The 12139-nt window shown below is 48.1% G+C and overlaps 1 protein-coding gene across 2 annotated transcripts in view; it reads left to right on the top strand.

Moving 5' to 3' along the window:
* The first annotated feature begins 135 nt into the window (after positions 1–135).
* Positions 136–12139, top strand: part of SYNGR3 (synaptogyrin 3) — a 37259-nt gene continuing 25255 nt past the window's right edge. Inside the window, exon 1 of one of the 2 annotated variants that reach the window (XM_081170950.1) lies at positions 136–376. In XM_081170950.1, the coding sequence (XP_081027076.1) occupies positions 344–376 (33 nt within the window). In that variant the 5' untranslated portion in view covers positions 136–343. Of the gene's footprint in view, positions 377–4553; positions 4838–12139 lie in introns of those variants that run through there. The other variant, XM_081170951.1, reaches the window with a different exon arrangement.

Here is a 12139-nt window from a genome sequence, read left to right as displayed (position 1 = left end):
CCTCTTTTTCTCTCTTCCCAGTCCAGAACAGAGAAATGATGTCAAAGTTGTCATGGTATCAGTATCTATGGCATGAAAATCATCAATATGATGTCAGGGAGGGAGGGGTTGAGAAAGGAGGGTTTAGGATGGCAGCCTGGAAAGGGGGGAGGATTCCTTTTAGCATTTTGCGGTAACACCCACATTGTCACGTTCCGCATCCCTCCTTTACGAATTATCTAGAACAATTAACACTTCTTCATTCTGTATTCGAGAATGCTGGTGTGGGTTAGAAGCCTATAAACATGCATTGAAGCAAGTTGGGGTGGAAGGAAAAGCTAGCTATTTCCTGAGTGTTCAGAACATGTCACCTAATCCAGAACGACAGTCCTGCCAGGTAGGCCAGCATTTTCTCCAAATTGCAGGGAAAGGCTCACCAGAGGCCACTTGCTGTGTTGATGGTTAGAGGCAAGATTCAAACTTTGGGGACTTTCTAATTCATAGCTCTGCTTCTAGGCAACTGCTGCTACAGATCTTTTTTTATTCGGGGACGTAGGAAGTGGCCTTATCCTGAGTCAGACATTCAGTCAATCTAGCCTACTGCACTGACTGGCAGTGGCTCTCCAACATTGCAGATAGGGAGTCGTTCCCAGCCCAAACTGGAAATGCCATTGGGGATTATACCTTCTGCATGCAAAACAGGTGCTCTACCACCAAGTTGCAGCCCTTCAATGCTGCCTTCTACTGAATCAGACCATTGGACCATCTAGCTCAGTGCTGTCTACACTGACTGGCAGCTGCTCTCCAGTCTCGAACTTTCTGCATGCAAAGCAGATGCCCTACCACTGAACTGTGGCTGTTGTAGTATTTATATTCTGCCCTTCTCAATATAGCAATTATAGTGGCAGCATACACAGTTCTTACCCATCCACATTTTACCCTCACAACAACCCTGTGAGGTAGGCTAGGCTAAGAGGCAGTGACTGGCCGAAGGTCACCCAGTGGCTCCTGGTCTCCTAGGTCTAGTCCAGCACTCTTAAGCACTGCACCATGCTGGCTTTCTTATCTTTCTTTGGGGTATGGGAAAAGGGGAACCTACCGCCCACAGAGGGCCAGTCACTGCTTCCTCTGAAAGCAAAGCAAAACTCCCATCTCATTTCTTGGTATTCTCATTTCTTCAGCGGTGACATCACACACACCACAGGCCCAGTGCAAAGTCCCTGTGGACAGCGAGGGGCTCTCCACGAACCCATGACATTTTGAGGTGGGTGTGATTTAGATCCCTTGTGTTTTCTTGCGTCTCATGTTTCATTCTGTGCCTGAGGGGCAGGCCCAAGTGAGCTTCATGGCTGTGTGGAGATTTGAACCCAGCTCTCCCACAGCCTAGTCAAATCGGTTAGCTACCACACCATGGAACAAGCTCTCCCTTCTTCCTGTCCATCCGGCTATGACTGTAACTCTCTGCTCAGTACTTTCCCTCCTTCATGGGATGCATCCGATCTTCCTTCAGAGATGAGTCCCATCAACAAAACCCGCCTTTCCCAGAAAGCTTTCCCAGTGGGCTGATTTGAGTTGTTTTTGATGCTTTACACTGTCTTTGATTGGATCTTTTTAGAAATAAAAAACCTCCCAAACAAACCCAGTCTCGTTTTTTTTATAGATGTGTCACAGTTTTCAATGCGGTTCTAGGTTGGTGTTTGAAATGTTTTGTCAGCTGCTTTGAGTGCTGTGAGAACAGCAGATACTGTGGCATGTAAATATTGAAATTAATTCTTAGCTATAGATGCAGTGCTTTCAAAGTGTGCAAAAGGGACTTTGCATAAAGTTGGAACGGAACCTTTGGAAAGACCCTGGAAGATTGCCCAAGAGGGCTTTAAAGGGTTCCCCAGCCCTACCTAGCTTTTAGACATACTTATGGAGGAGGAAAGGTCTTCCACCCAAGGTCTCCAAATGGAACATCCAGATTCAGAGGCTGTTGGACAAGATGAACCTTGGGCACAGGGCTCTATATCTCACACATATAACAAAAGTTCTAATACTTCTGTAATTATTATCAAAATACTTACGGACTGTCTAACAATCTAAAACCTCAAATTGGTGTACAAAAGGCATGCAATGCCAGCAGCCAAAAGAGAACACAGCCTGTGGGGTGTAGTGTTTAGAGTGCTGACCTAAGGCTTGGGTGACCCAGATTCAAATCCCCACTCAGCCATACAAAGTTCAGTGGGTGACCTTGGGCCAGTCACAACCTCTCAGCAAAAACTACCTTGAAAAGTTCATTGTGAGGATAACAGGGGGGATGGGAGGGCCATGAGCTCCTTGGAGGAGGAATGATGATAGATAGATAGATACTTGGGAGGAACCTTCTTGTCACACACCCTCTTTTCTGAGGGTGCAAGCAGTACTGCGAGTTGCAGGAGGCAACTGATGAATGGGTGTGCGGAATAAAATATAAAATAAGGAGCACCGATAAGTAGAAATGCAAAATAATAAGTGTGTGGGGGGGGAGCTGTCTTGGTGGGAGGGAGATCTGCAACAGTAGGCAAGAAATGAAGCGTGCACCAAACAGGGCAGGGGAGGAGCGGAAGAAAAATAAGGAAGCATCTGGAGAATATAAATACATCCTTTAGATGTGTGGTTTATGTGTGTGCACTTTAACACATGTTAGGAGCATAAGAAAAGCTCTGCAGCTGGATCAGGACAATGGCCCATCTACATAGGCGCCGACTCCATGGGGCCTGAGGGGGCCCGAGCCCCCTCAAAAATTCGTTTGGGGGGCTCTGCCCCCCCAACAATCTCGGGCGCCCCTCCAGCAGAGCGCCACCGCCGCCCCTCCCCCAGCCCAAAATGCACAGGGTCGGGCTGCATGCCTCCTGCCCTCCTTCCCGAGCAAAAGCTCCACCCAATTTCCTTCGGAGCTGATTAATAGGCGCAGCACGCTCTCCCCTATTCGCTCACAAGGAGGCGGCGCCACTTTATCTGCATATTCATGAGCTTATTTATTATTCATGAGCCTTCGCGGGCTCCCCCAATATTTTTTATAAGTCGGCGCCCCTGCCCATCTAGTCCAGCATCCTTTTCTCACAGTGGCCCTTCATATGTCTCAGTGGGAACCCCACAAGCAGAATTCCCCTTCTGCAGTTTCCAGCAGCTGGTACCCAGAAGCATTGCTGCCTCTGGCTGTGGAGCCAGAGCATAGCCATCCTGGCTAGTAGCTGTCAAGGGGGGGGGGGAGCCCTCTCCAGCCCAGGAGATAATAAAAATAGCAATTTATAGTAGAAAACAAATACAGGCAACTGAATCTAGCATGGAGCAACTTTGAAGTAAAAACCCAATCCAGCTATCTATCTATCTATCTATCTATCTATCTATCTATCTATCTATCTATCTATCTTTCTATCTATGTTTATTTAAATAAGGCAAGCTTCTCAATTGCACAAACTCTTAGCCGGGAGTGTAAAAACAAGAAAAGCTAATAACTAAATTCCAATTACCCGTTAATACGTACAAAGAGGAGTTACCATGGGGATATTTTTGCAGCTGCAAAAATTATGGCCGTCAGCCAGCCCAATCACAAGCTTATCTACAAAGAACCTAACTAACAGCACCTGGGCTTTACTAATTAAACAAATCAGCACAAGGCTACTTTAACCTGGGCAAAGTAAATTCTTGACAGTAGCCATTGATGGCTTTCTCCTCCTTGAATTTGTCTAATCCTTTTTAAAGCCATCCAAGCTGGTTGCCACCGCTGCCTCCTGCAGGAGAGAGTTCCATTATCATGCTGGTGGATATCATATCAATATTTGCAAGTCAGAATCTTGAACTGAATGGCCAGTGGGTCTCTTATGGTAGCTGGCTAATTTGAGAAAGCTAAATCTTGAAAAAGTGACCCCAGGAAGGGTTTGTTAGGGTTATTTCAATGTAGATTGCATTTTAAACAGAGGATCCATTCAATCCTGTTTTAAGAGGGATTTTGCCCTCATTGCAATGGCCTATGGGCTATCAGCAAGAACTATTTATTGGCTGGAGAAAGACACCCAATGAATTTAACAAAATACAACAACAACAATTATGCTCTTTTAAAATGTGGGGTTTATTGGGTTGTTTTTTATTTTGCTTATATATTTTGTGGTTTCATATTCTGATTTTGTTCTGTGAACCTGAGACCTTCGGGTATAGGGTGGTATATAAATTCAGCAATAAAAATAAAAATAAATAAAAATAATAAGTGCACCAGCACACTAGTCTGGACGTTTCCTGCCTCTAATGAGGAGGGCTGCAGTCCACAAAAAGCTGCTGATGCCACAACCCCCTGAAGATGCTACTGTTGTTTCTGTTGCAGGGCTTCCCGTTTAAATATTATGATTACCCCCCTCCTAATATTCTGATTACCTTTCCAACCCCCAACCCCACCCCACCTATTATTATGATGGCTTCCCCCCTCCCGCCCCAACACCCACACCCACCCCACCCACTAGGTTGGTCGCTGCAGCAGGAGCGAAGCCTGCGCGCGCTGAGAAGCTGAACCCGGACAGGCGAGCGGGCAGGTGGTGGCGCGAGCTTCCCGGGTCTCCGCCCGCCCGCGCCTGCTGCCTGGCTCGCTTTGCTGCCTGCCAGCCTCTGCCGCCGCCCGGCCGCTCGCTCGCCCCCCAGGCAGGCGCCGCCGCTTTCCCTTTCTGTTCTCTTCTCCGCTTGGAAGCGAAAGGAGGGCGCGCGAGCGAGGAGAGGGATCCGCAGAGAGGGCGCCTGGAGAGGAATCATGGAAGGAGCCTCCTTTGGAGCCGGCAGGGCAGGCGCGGCGGTGGATCCGTTGGAGTTCCTCCGGCGGCCTCAGACGATCCTGAGGATCATTTCGGGGGTAAGTCTCGCACCCCAAGCCACCCCTCCCTTCGCCACTAGACCCACGCCTCGCGTGGCCTTTCAGAGCCCTCCAAAGGTCAACAAGCCTTGGCGTCGTCTGCTGCGCCCCTCCACCATATTAGGGGGGGGGGAGTTATTCCAATTTATTATTTTTATGTTGCAGACATTGTGCATGCAGGAGAAGGGAGGGAGGGGCGCGGGCAACGCTCAGGTGCGGTGGGAGGAATGACCTTTTTATTTTTGGCGTGTCGGTTTGAAGAAAAGAAAGATGACTGCATCGTCTGGCGTGTTTGTGGGTTAATGGTCGTGTGGTATGGCAGCTTCTAGGTTTATTTCTGGAGTGCCTAAAGAATCCCCACCTCTTTAAATGTCATTAATTCACCCCCCCACACACACACACAGCAGGGGAAGGGGGGGAATGCATGTGTGCCTTGAAGGAAAAGTCTGCTCCCCCACCTAATTTTCTCCTACTCGCCACCCCCTCTGGTCAGGTTGTCTCTTTGCAGCCCCTCTAGGAGATATAGATCTACCCCCTCCCCATGCTGCCAATCTGCTCTTTTGCTACCTGGCTTTGCAACAGAAGGTGTGGAAAGACTTCTCTCTCTGCTCTTTTCTGGATCTGAAACCCACAGCCGAAGGTGTGTGTGTGTTTGGGACTGAAAAACCGTTCTGCCAGGAGACATTTTTTCTCTCTCTCCCCGCCCCACCCCCGCCACCTGCCTTGGTGGAAAAAAAGCAAGCATGGCTGAATCCACCTGCAAGGCCTCCCCTTGTCGGAGGGATGGGTGTGGAATGATGTCACGCTTCCTTCTGCTGTGTTTGTCTTTCTTTTTCTCTCTCTCCCTTCTCGGAAGCGAGAGATGAGGGCAGCAGCACCACGGCTGCCCACTTTGATGGCTGTGGGTGACCGTTCTGGCTGCTCTCCTGGAAGGCGACAGCAAGATGGGCTCGGTTCAAAGGAGGGGCAGAATCATCTCTTGCTCACAGCCCCTTTTTGCTGTGGCTGAGCCTTGTGGCTTGGTGGTGTGGAAGGCAACGGACGCTCTCATTTTTTTGTGTATGTGTATACAATTGGTGTGTTGTTATTTTGTTGGTATTAAAATATCAGGGGCCTTGTCGGGCTTTTGGAGGGTTCTCAGTGCCACCTCGACTATGCTGCTCACAATTGATTAAATGTAAGTTAGGAAACCGCCCTACATTGAGGTTAACTCTTTGAGCTCTTTCAACTCAGTATTGTCTACACCAACCAGCAGAAGCTCTCTGAGGGTTTCAGACTAGAGAGGCACCATGGCATAGTGGTTAGAGTGTCGGACTAGGACCTGGGAGACCAGGGTTTGGATCCCCACTCGGCCATGAAGCTCGCTTGGTGATTTTGGGGCAGTTGCTGACTCTCAGCTTAGCCTACTTTGCAGGGTTGTTGTGAGGATTAGATGAGGAGGGAGATAAGCATTTACACCACCTGGAGCTCCTTGGAGAAAAAGCTGAATATAGAAAAAAATAAAAATTACCTAGAAATACCCAGGGATGCTGGAGATTGAATTTTCTGCATGCAATCCAAGAGCTCTACCACTGATGTTTCTGTATGCAACTACTGATCAGTAGTCCTTTTCCCCAAAAGTAAAGTTTCCAGTCCTCTTGGTCTGAATAAAGGGCTGATTTGAATAGCAGCCCAGGAAGCATTGCCTAGATTGACCATCAGCTTCTGTCCAGGGTTTCCGACAGGGTGTCTATCAAAGCTATACCTGGAGATGCCACTCAGGATTGAACCGGGGACCTTCTGCATGCAAAGCAGATGCTCAGCCACTGAGCTACAGCCAGGACCAGCCCACTTGTGTGTGGTGGACTGAGGCAGCTGCCTAAGGCAGGGGAATCCCATGGCCCACCCCTGCCGCTGCTACCAGAGTTTTGCAAGATCTCACTGGAAGCAGCCACGTGACCCCAGAAAGCTAGGCCTTGATGGACAGGCAGCAGCAGGGGCAGCCCCATTCAAAGGAATATGGAGGTGATCAGGCCTCTGTGTAACTAGCTTTGGGACTGCTCAAGGGTGCTGTCTTCTTGCTCCCTCCTCTGCCCCCAATGCGGAGGAGTAGAACAGACTGACTGTGGCTAGAAGAGTTTATGATATTCATAACTTTGTAGGTGGCTATTGAGTACCTTCCGTACGGGGTGTTTCACTCTCCAGCCTATTGAGTTATGATTCTCCCGATTTAGGACCCATCAGTACTACAGAATTAGATTTATTTATCATGTATATAGATGGGAATTTTTTCCCCGATTCTGCTCTCCTGGTGCGCAACATCCCACTCAGGGCAGTTAACAACAATCCAACCCTAAAATGCAATGGAATCCAAATCAAGCAACAGCAGTTTAATAAAATCAGAGACAAACACAACAGATAAAATAAAAAAAAACAATAGAGCAAACATTCACCTAAACAAGTAGGTTTTTGGCATCTGGCAGCCTTTGCCAAGCTGGCACTCTCCAGACATTTTGGACTACAACTCCCATCATCCCCAGCCGGGACGGCCTTATGGTACTGGGACTGATGGCAGCCAAAGGCCCAAACATCTGGAAGGCACCAGATTGCCAAACACTGATCTGGAGGAAGGCTTTGCCTATGTAAGACAATAATAAACATTGAAACTACTATATGAGCATCCTCAGAATGCCTTCCCTAGGTATCTACATTAGCCTGATTTCCCTAAAGGTAGCCAAATTAGTCTGTAGCAGCAAGAAATAAGCTTGTGGCACCTTAAAGACTAAAAATGGTTTATTACGGCCTGAGCTTTTGTGGCATCACCTTCATCAGATGCACGAAGTGTTGGCAGGTATATATAGCTATCTCTCTACATTGTTACACGGGGGAAAACATGAATCACCTCCTTGACTGCAGTCTCTTTCAGGAAATCCTTGACACACATCAGTGCATGGAAATGTTCATAATATCACTTAACACAGATTCATAATCCTTTCATAAACCCTTCTGGAAACTGGTGCCCTCCAGATAGGATCACAGGAAGCTGCTTTGATACCAAGTCAGATCATTGGTCCGTCTAGTGTATTGTCTACCCTGACTGGCAGCATCTCGGCATGATGGCCTCTTAGCCCTACCTGGAGATGCCAGAGATGGAAGCTGGGATGTTCTACATGCAAAGCAGATGTGCTGATGGGAATTGTAGCCTCAAATGGCCATGCTGAATGGAGCTGGTGGGAATTGCAGTCCAAAACATCTGGGGGGGGGGGCACGAGGCTGACAAAGATTGCTCCAAGACATTTAATCACTCATTTATGCAGATATAGTGTGTGGAAGTGACAGCTTAAGGAGGCTCCTGTTCCCCTCCTGCAGATACAATTCCCAAAGTGGTTTAACAATTGATCTCTCTTCCCAAATCTGGGAACTGGAGCTCTGTGCAGGGAATATAGAGGTCCCCTAACAACTCTTAGCGAACTACAGCTCCCAGAATTCTTTGTGGGAAGCCATGACTGTTCAAAGTGACAGCACAGTGCTTTATATGTATAGTGCCAATGTGGCTGATGTCCTCGAAGAGGGGTTGCTAACCTGTGGGCCTCCATATGTTGGCTGGACTACAACTCCCATCATCTCTGATCGCTGGCAATGTGGGCTGCTGGGAATTGCAGTCCCAACATTGTCCAGAGGGCAACAGGTTAAGCCACCCCAGGGAGTCCCAGAAGGACTTTGCTGTAATTTTGTGTCAGGGTTGCAGCGAAATCATCCCAGGGTGCTTTTCACCCTATTTTTGGGTAGGAGGTTAAGATCTTCAGACCCTGACTTGGAGCAAGAATTGTCTTCCCTGAGCATTAGCTTAAACCACTAATGGGTTTCACTTTCATTGGAGAGAATGGCAGCTCTCTTGAACATGTTGTTCTTTCGATATGAGATTTCAGGAAGCCTCGCTATAAGAGCTGGAAAGTCCTGGGATGTCTCCTCATTCCAACCCAGTTTGCTTTGTGGTGACAGTTTGCATTCTGCTTTTCCTTGCAGTCCTGGTTTGCAATGTGAAAATAAACCTTTCACTTAGAAAAAAAGAAGAAGGGGGCTTTTTACCAACTGAAATAAAATACAAGTATGGCCTTGTTTTACACGACTGGAGGAAGCAATGTGGTTAAAACCACGTGAACTCTAGTCAGACATTGATATGAGTGTTGATACATAGGGGGTGATACCAAATGTTAGTTGTACTCAGAGCAGACCCAGTGCAATCAATTAAATCAGATATCTTGAGGCTGGTGATATTAATCTGTCTGTTCTATGATTTAGTGGGATAGCACCCATAGAATCTGGCCCTCTCTGCTACTGCTTGTCCACCCCCTGACCTCTCAGTATCCTTTTGCATGGTACTTCATACTGCCAGTAGTATGGAGGGGTGAATCTCTCGGTTTCGTTTTCTCTCTCATTTTTCCAATCTTTGGCTCTCCAGGTTTCCATACACATGTTTGTTAGAGTCATGGTTAGTGCAGAGTCTCTCAAACTTCAGACCCCTGCTGTTACTGGACTTCAACTCCCATCACCCCTGACTATTGGCCCGGCTAGCTAAGGATAATGGGAGTTGTAGTCCAGCAATTGTGGGGACCCAAGACTGAGAAACACTGGGCTTGTGTTATGTGCAAACCCTTCTCAGTGGCTGAGCTATGGTTTGTCTGCTAACAACAAACTGTGATGTGAAGCCATGGTTTGTTGTTAGCTTACGAACCTTGGTTTTTTGCTTTGCAGAATTTGGATGGCACCACGTTGTTCGCTGGGAAATTAGACAATGTTGATTGTCATACAGCTACCCTGCAAACAAATCTGGGATTTCTGCATGACAGGGGTTGGGCTAAATGACCCTTTGGGTCCCTTCCCAACTCTACAATTCTATGAAATCGGTATGAATTCTCAGGCTGTGTCCACACTCAACTTTACACTATGTACTCACCGTGTTTCCAGGGCTGTTTTTTCCATCCTTGTTCACTTGACATTATCTAGAATGCATACGTGCCCTGTACTTCATTATGAAATACTACTATTGGATTATTGTTTCTCAAACTAGTTTCACACCTATTAAGAGTCCTTAATCTATTCCTAATCTCCAGCCAAGGTTTGAACAGCCCCCGCTCTGTGTTCAAATGAATCTAACACTAATGAAGCTGTGCTGATGTGAACAGCTGGGCTGAGGGAGCTGTGAAACGCATACCCCCCCCCCACTTATCTATGCTCAAAGGCAGTCATGTGAACACAATTAAGCTTTGTGCACAGCGTGGAGAAGGTGGATTGAGAAAAGTTTTTCTCCTTCTCTCCTAACACTGGAATATGTGGGTATCCAATGAAGCTGAATGTTGGAAGATTCAGCACAGATAAAAAATGGTAAAGGTAAAGGACCCCTGACAATTAAGTCCAGTCGCAGACGACCCTGGGGTTGTGGTGCTCATCTCGTTTTACAGGCTGAGGGAACCAACGTTTGTCCGCAGACTATTTTTCTGGGTCATGTGGCCAGCATGACTAAGCCGCTTCTGGCGAAACCAGAGCAGTGCACGGAAACGTTGTTTACCTTCCCACTGGAGCGGTACCTATTTATCTACTTGCATTTTTGGCATGCTTTTGAACTGCTAGGTTGGCCGGAGCTGGGACCGAGCAACGGGAGCTCAACCCGTTGTGGGGATTCGTACCACCAACCTTCTGATCGGCAAGCCCAAGAGGCTCAGTGGTTTAGACCACAGCGCCACCTGCGTCCCTCAGATAAAAGAAAGCCCTTATTCAGGCAGCGCATAGTTAACCTATGGAACTCCCTTCTACAGGAGGCAGTGATGGCCATGTACCTAGATGGCTTTAAAAGATGGAGGAGGTGGTCATTGACAGCTACTGGCCATGATAGTGGCTCCTCCTCAACAACAACACTCCTGAATCCCAGTTTTCCTGGAAACCACAGGAGGGGGGAGAGGGCTCTTCTGCTTGAATCCTGCTTGTGGGTTTGTCGCACATCTAGCTGGCCACCATGGGAACAGGTTCCTGGACTAGGTGTTTCCCCCTTTGGCCTGATCCAGCACTGCAGGGCTCTTCTGATGTTCCCAAGGGTTGCTCTCCCTCCCTCGTCAAAGGCAGCCATGCTTCTGAATACCAGTTGCTGGAAAAGGCAGGAGGGGAGAATGCTCACATCCTGCTTGCATTCTTCCCTCGGGCACCTGGTTGGCCACTGTGAGAAGAGGTTGCTGGAGTAGATGGGCCTTTGTCCTGATCCTGCAGCCTCATATGTTCTTAGGACTGGCACCTTTCCTCTGCCAACCAGCAGCAAATAACGGGCAGCAACCGAGGGGCCTGGCCAGGCGGGGAGTTGCTCCCTTATTTGTCCTCTGATACTTGACGATAAAGAAAGGCAGACAGTTCCACCCATTAGGAGAATTGCTTTTCCTTCCCCCGCTGCTGTCTGCGCGAGTTTGTTTTGTGTTTTAAGTATCATCGAGGGTGTCTTTTATCTCCCTGGGGGTTGTGTTCAGTACAAGATGTTTCTAGGTGGTGGGGGCGGCGGGCTGGGGGTGGGGAGAAGCAGGGCTGGAGCTTGAACAGATGGGCAGCAAAACCAGGCATCTACGCCAGCCAGCCACATTGTCATAGAATCATGGAGCTGCAGAGTTGGAAGGGACCCCAAAGGGTCATTTAGCCCAACCCGCTGCAATGCAGGAATCGCAGCTTTAAAAAAATCCCTCACAAATGACCATCTAATTTATGTTCAAAAGCCTCCAAGGAAGGAGAGTCCACCACCTTCCTAGGGAGTCCGTTCCACTGTTGAGCAGCTCCTAACCCTCAGAAAGTCAGAACCTCCTTTCTTGTCCTTTGAATCCGTTGGTTTGGGTCTTACCCTCTGGAGCAGCAGAAAACAATTTCCCCTTTCTCCTCCATTTTGAGGAGAGAGGGGTGGGATCCAATCCGCATCAGTGCCTTATCCAAGCAAAGTTTTTCCATCCTGAATTGTGCCTTGAATCGGGGGCACGTATTTGAACTGCTGAGAGCTTTGATTTTAAAGGTATAAGCATCTAGTCGTCGTCTTTGCTTGTGATGCAGTTTAGAAAACGGGTGGAAATCAAGTGGGTCGTGGGACCACATTTGAGAGAGAGAATAAGGGAATAGTGTGGGATGGGGGGAAATGAGGCATTGAAGGAAGGGCACTTGAGGAACTTGGAGAAGTGACAGAGCATCTGCTGTGCATGTAGAAGGCCCTAGGTTTAATCCCTAAGATATCCAGGCGGGGCTAGGAATGATTCCAGTTTGAAACCTGCAGGGCTGCTGCCAGTCAGTGCAGACAACACT

This window comes from Podarcis bocagei (assembly GCF_964188305.1).
Source record: "Podarcis bocagei genome assembly, chromosome: 14".
Classification (NCBI taxonomy): Eukaryota; Metazoa; Chordata; class Lepidosauria; order Squamata; family Lacertidae; genus Podarcis; species Podarcis bocagei.
This window is presented reverse-complemented; position numbering and strand designations above follow the sequence as displayed.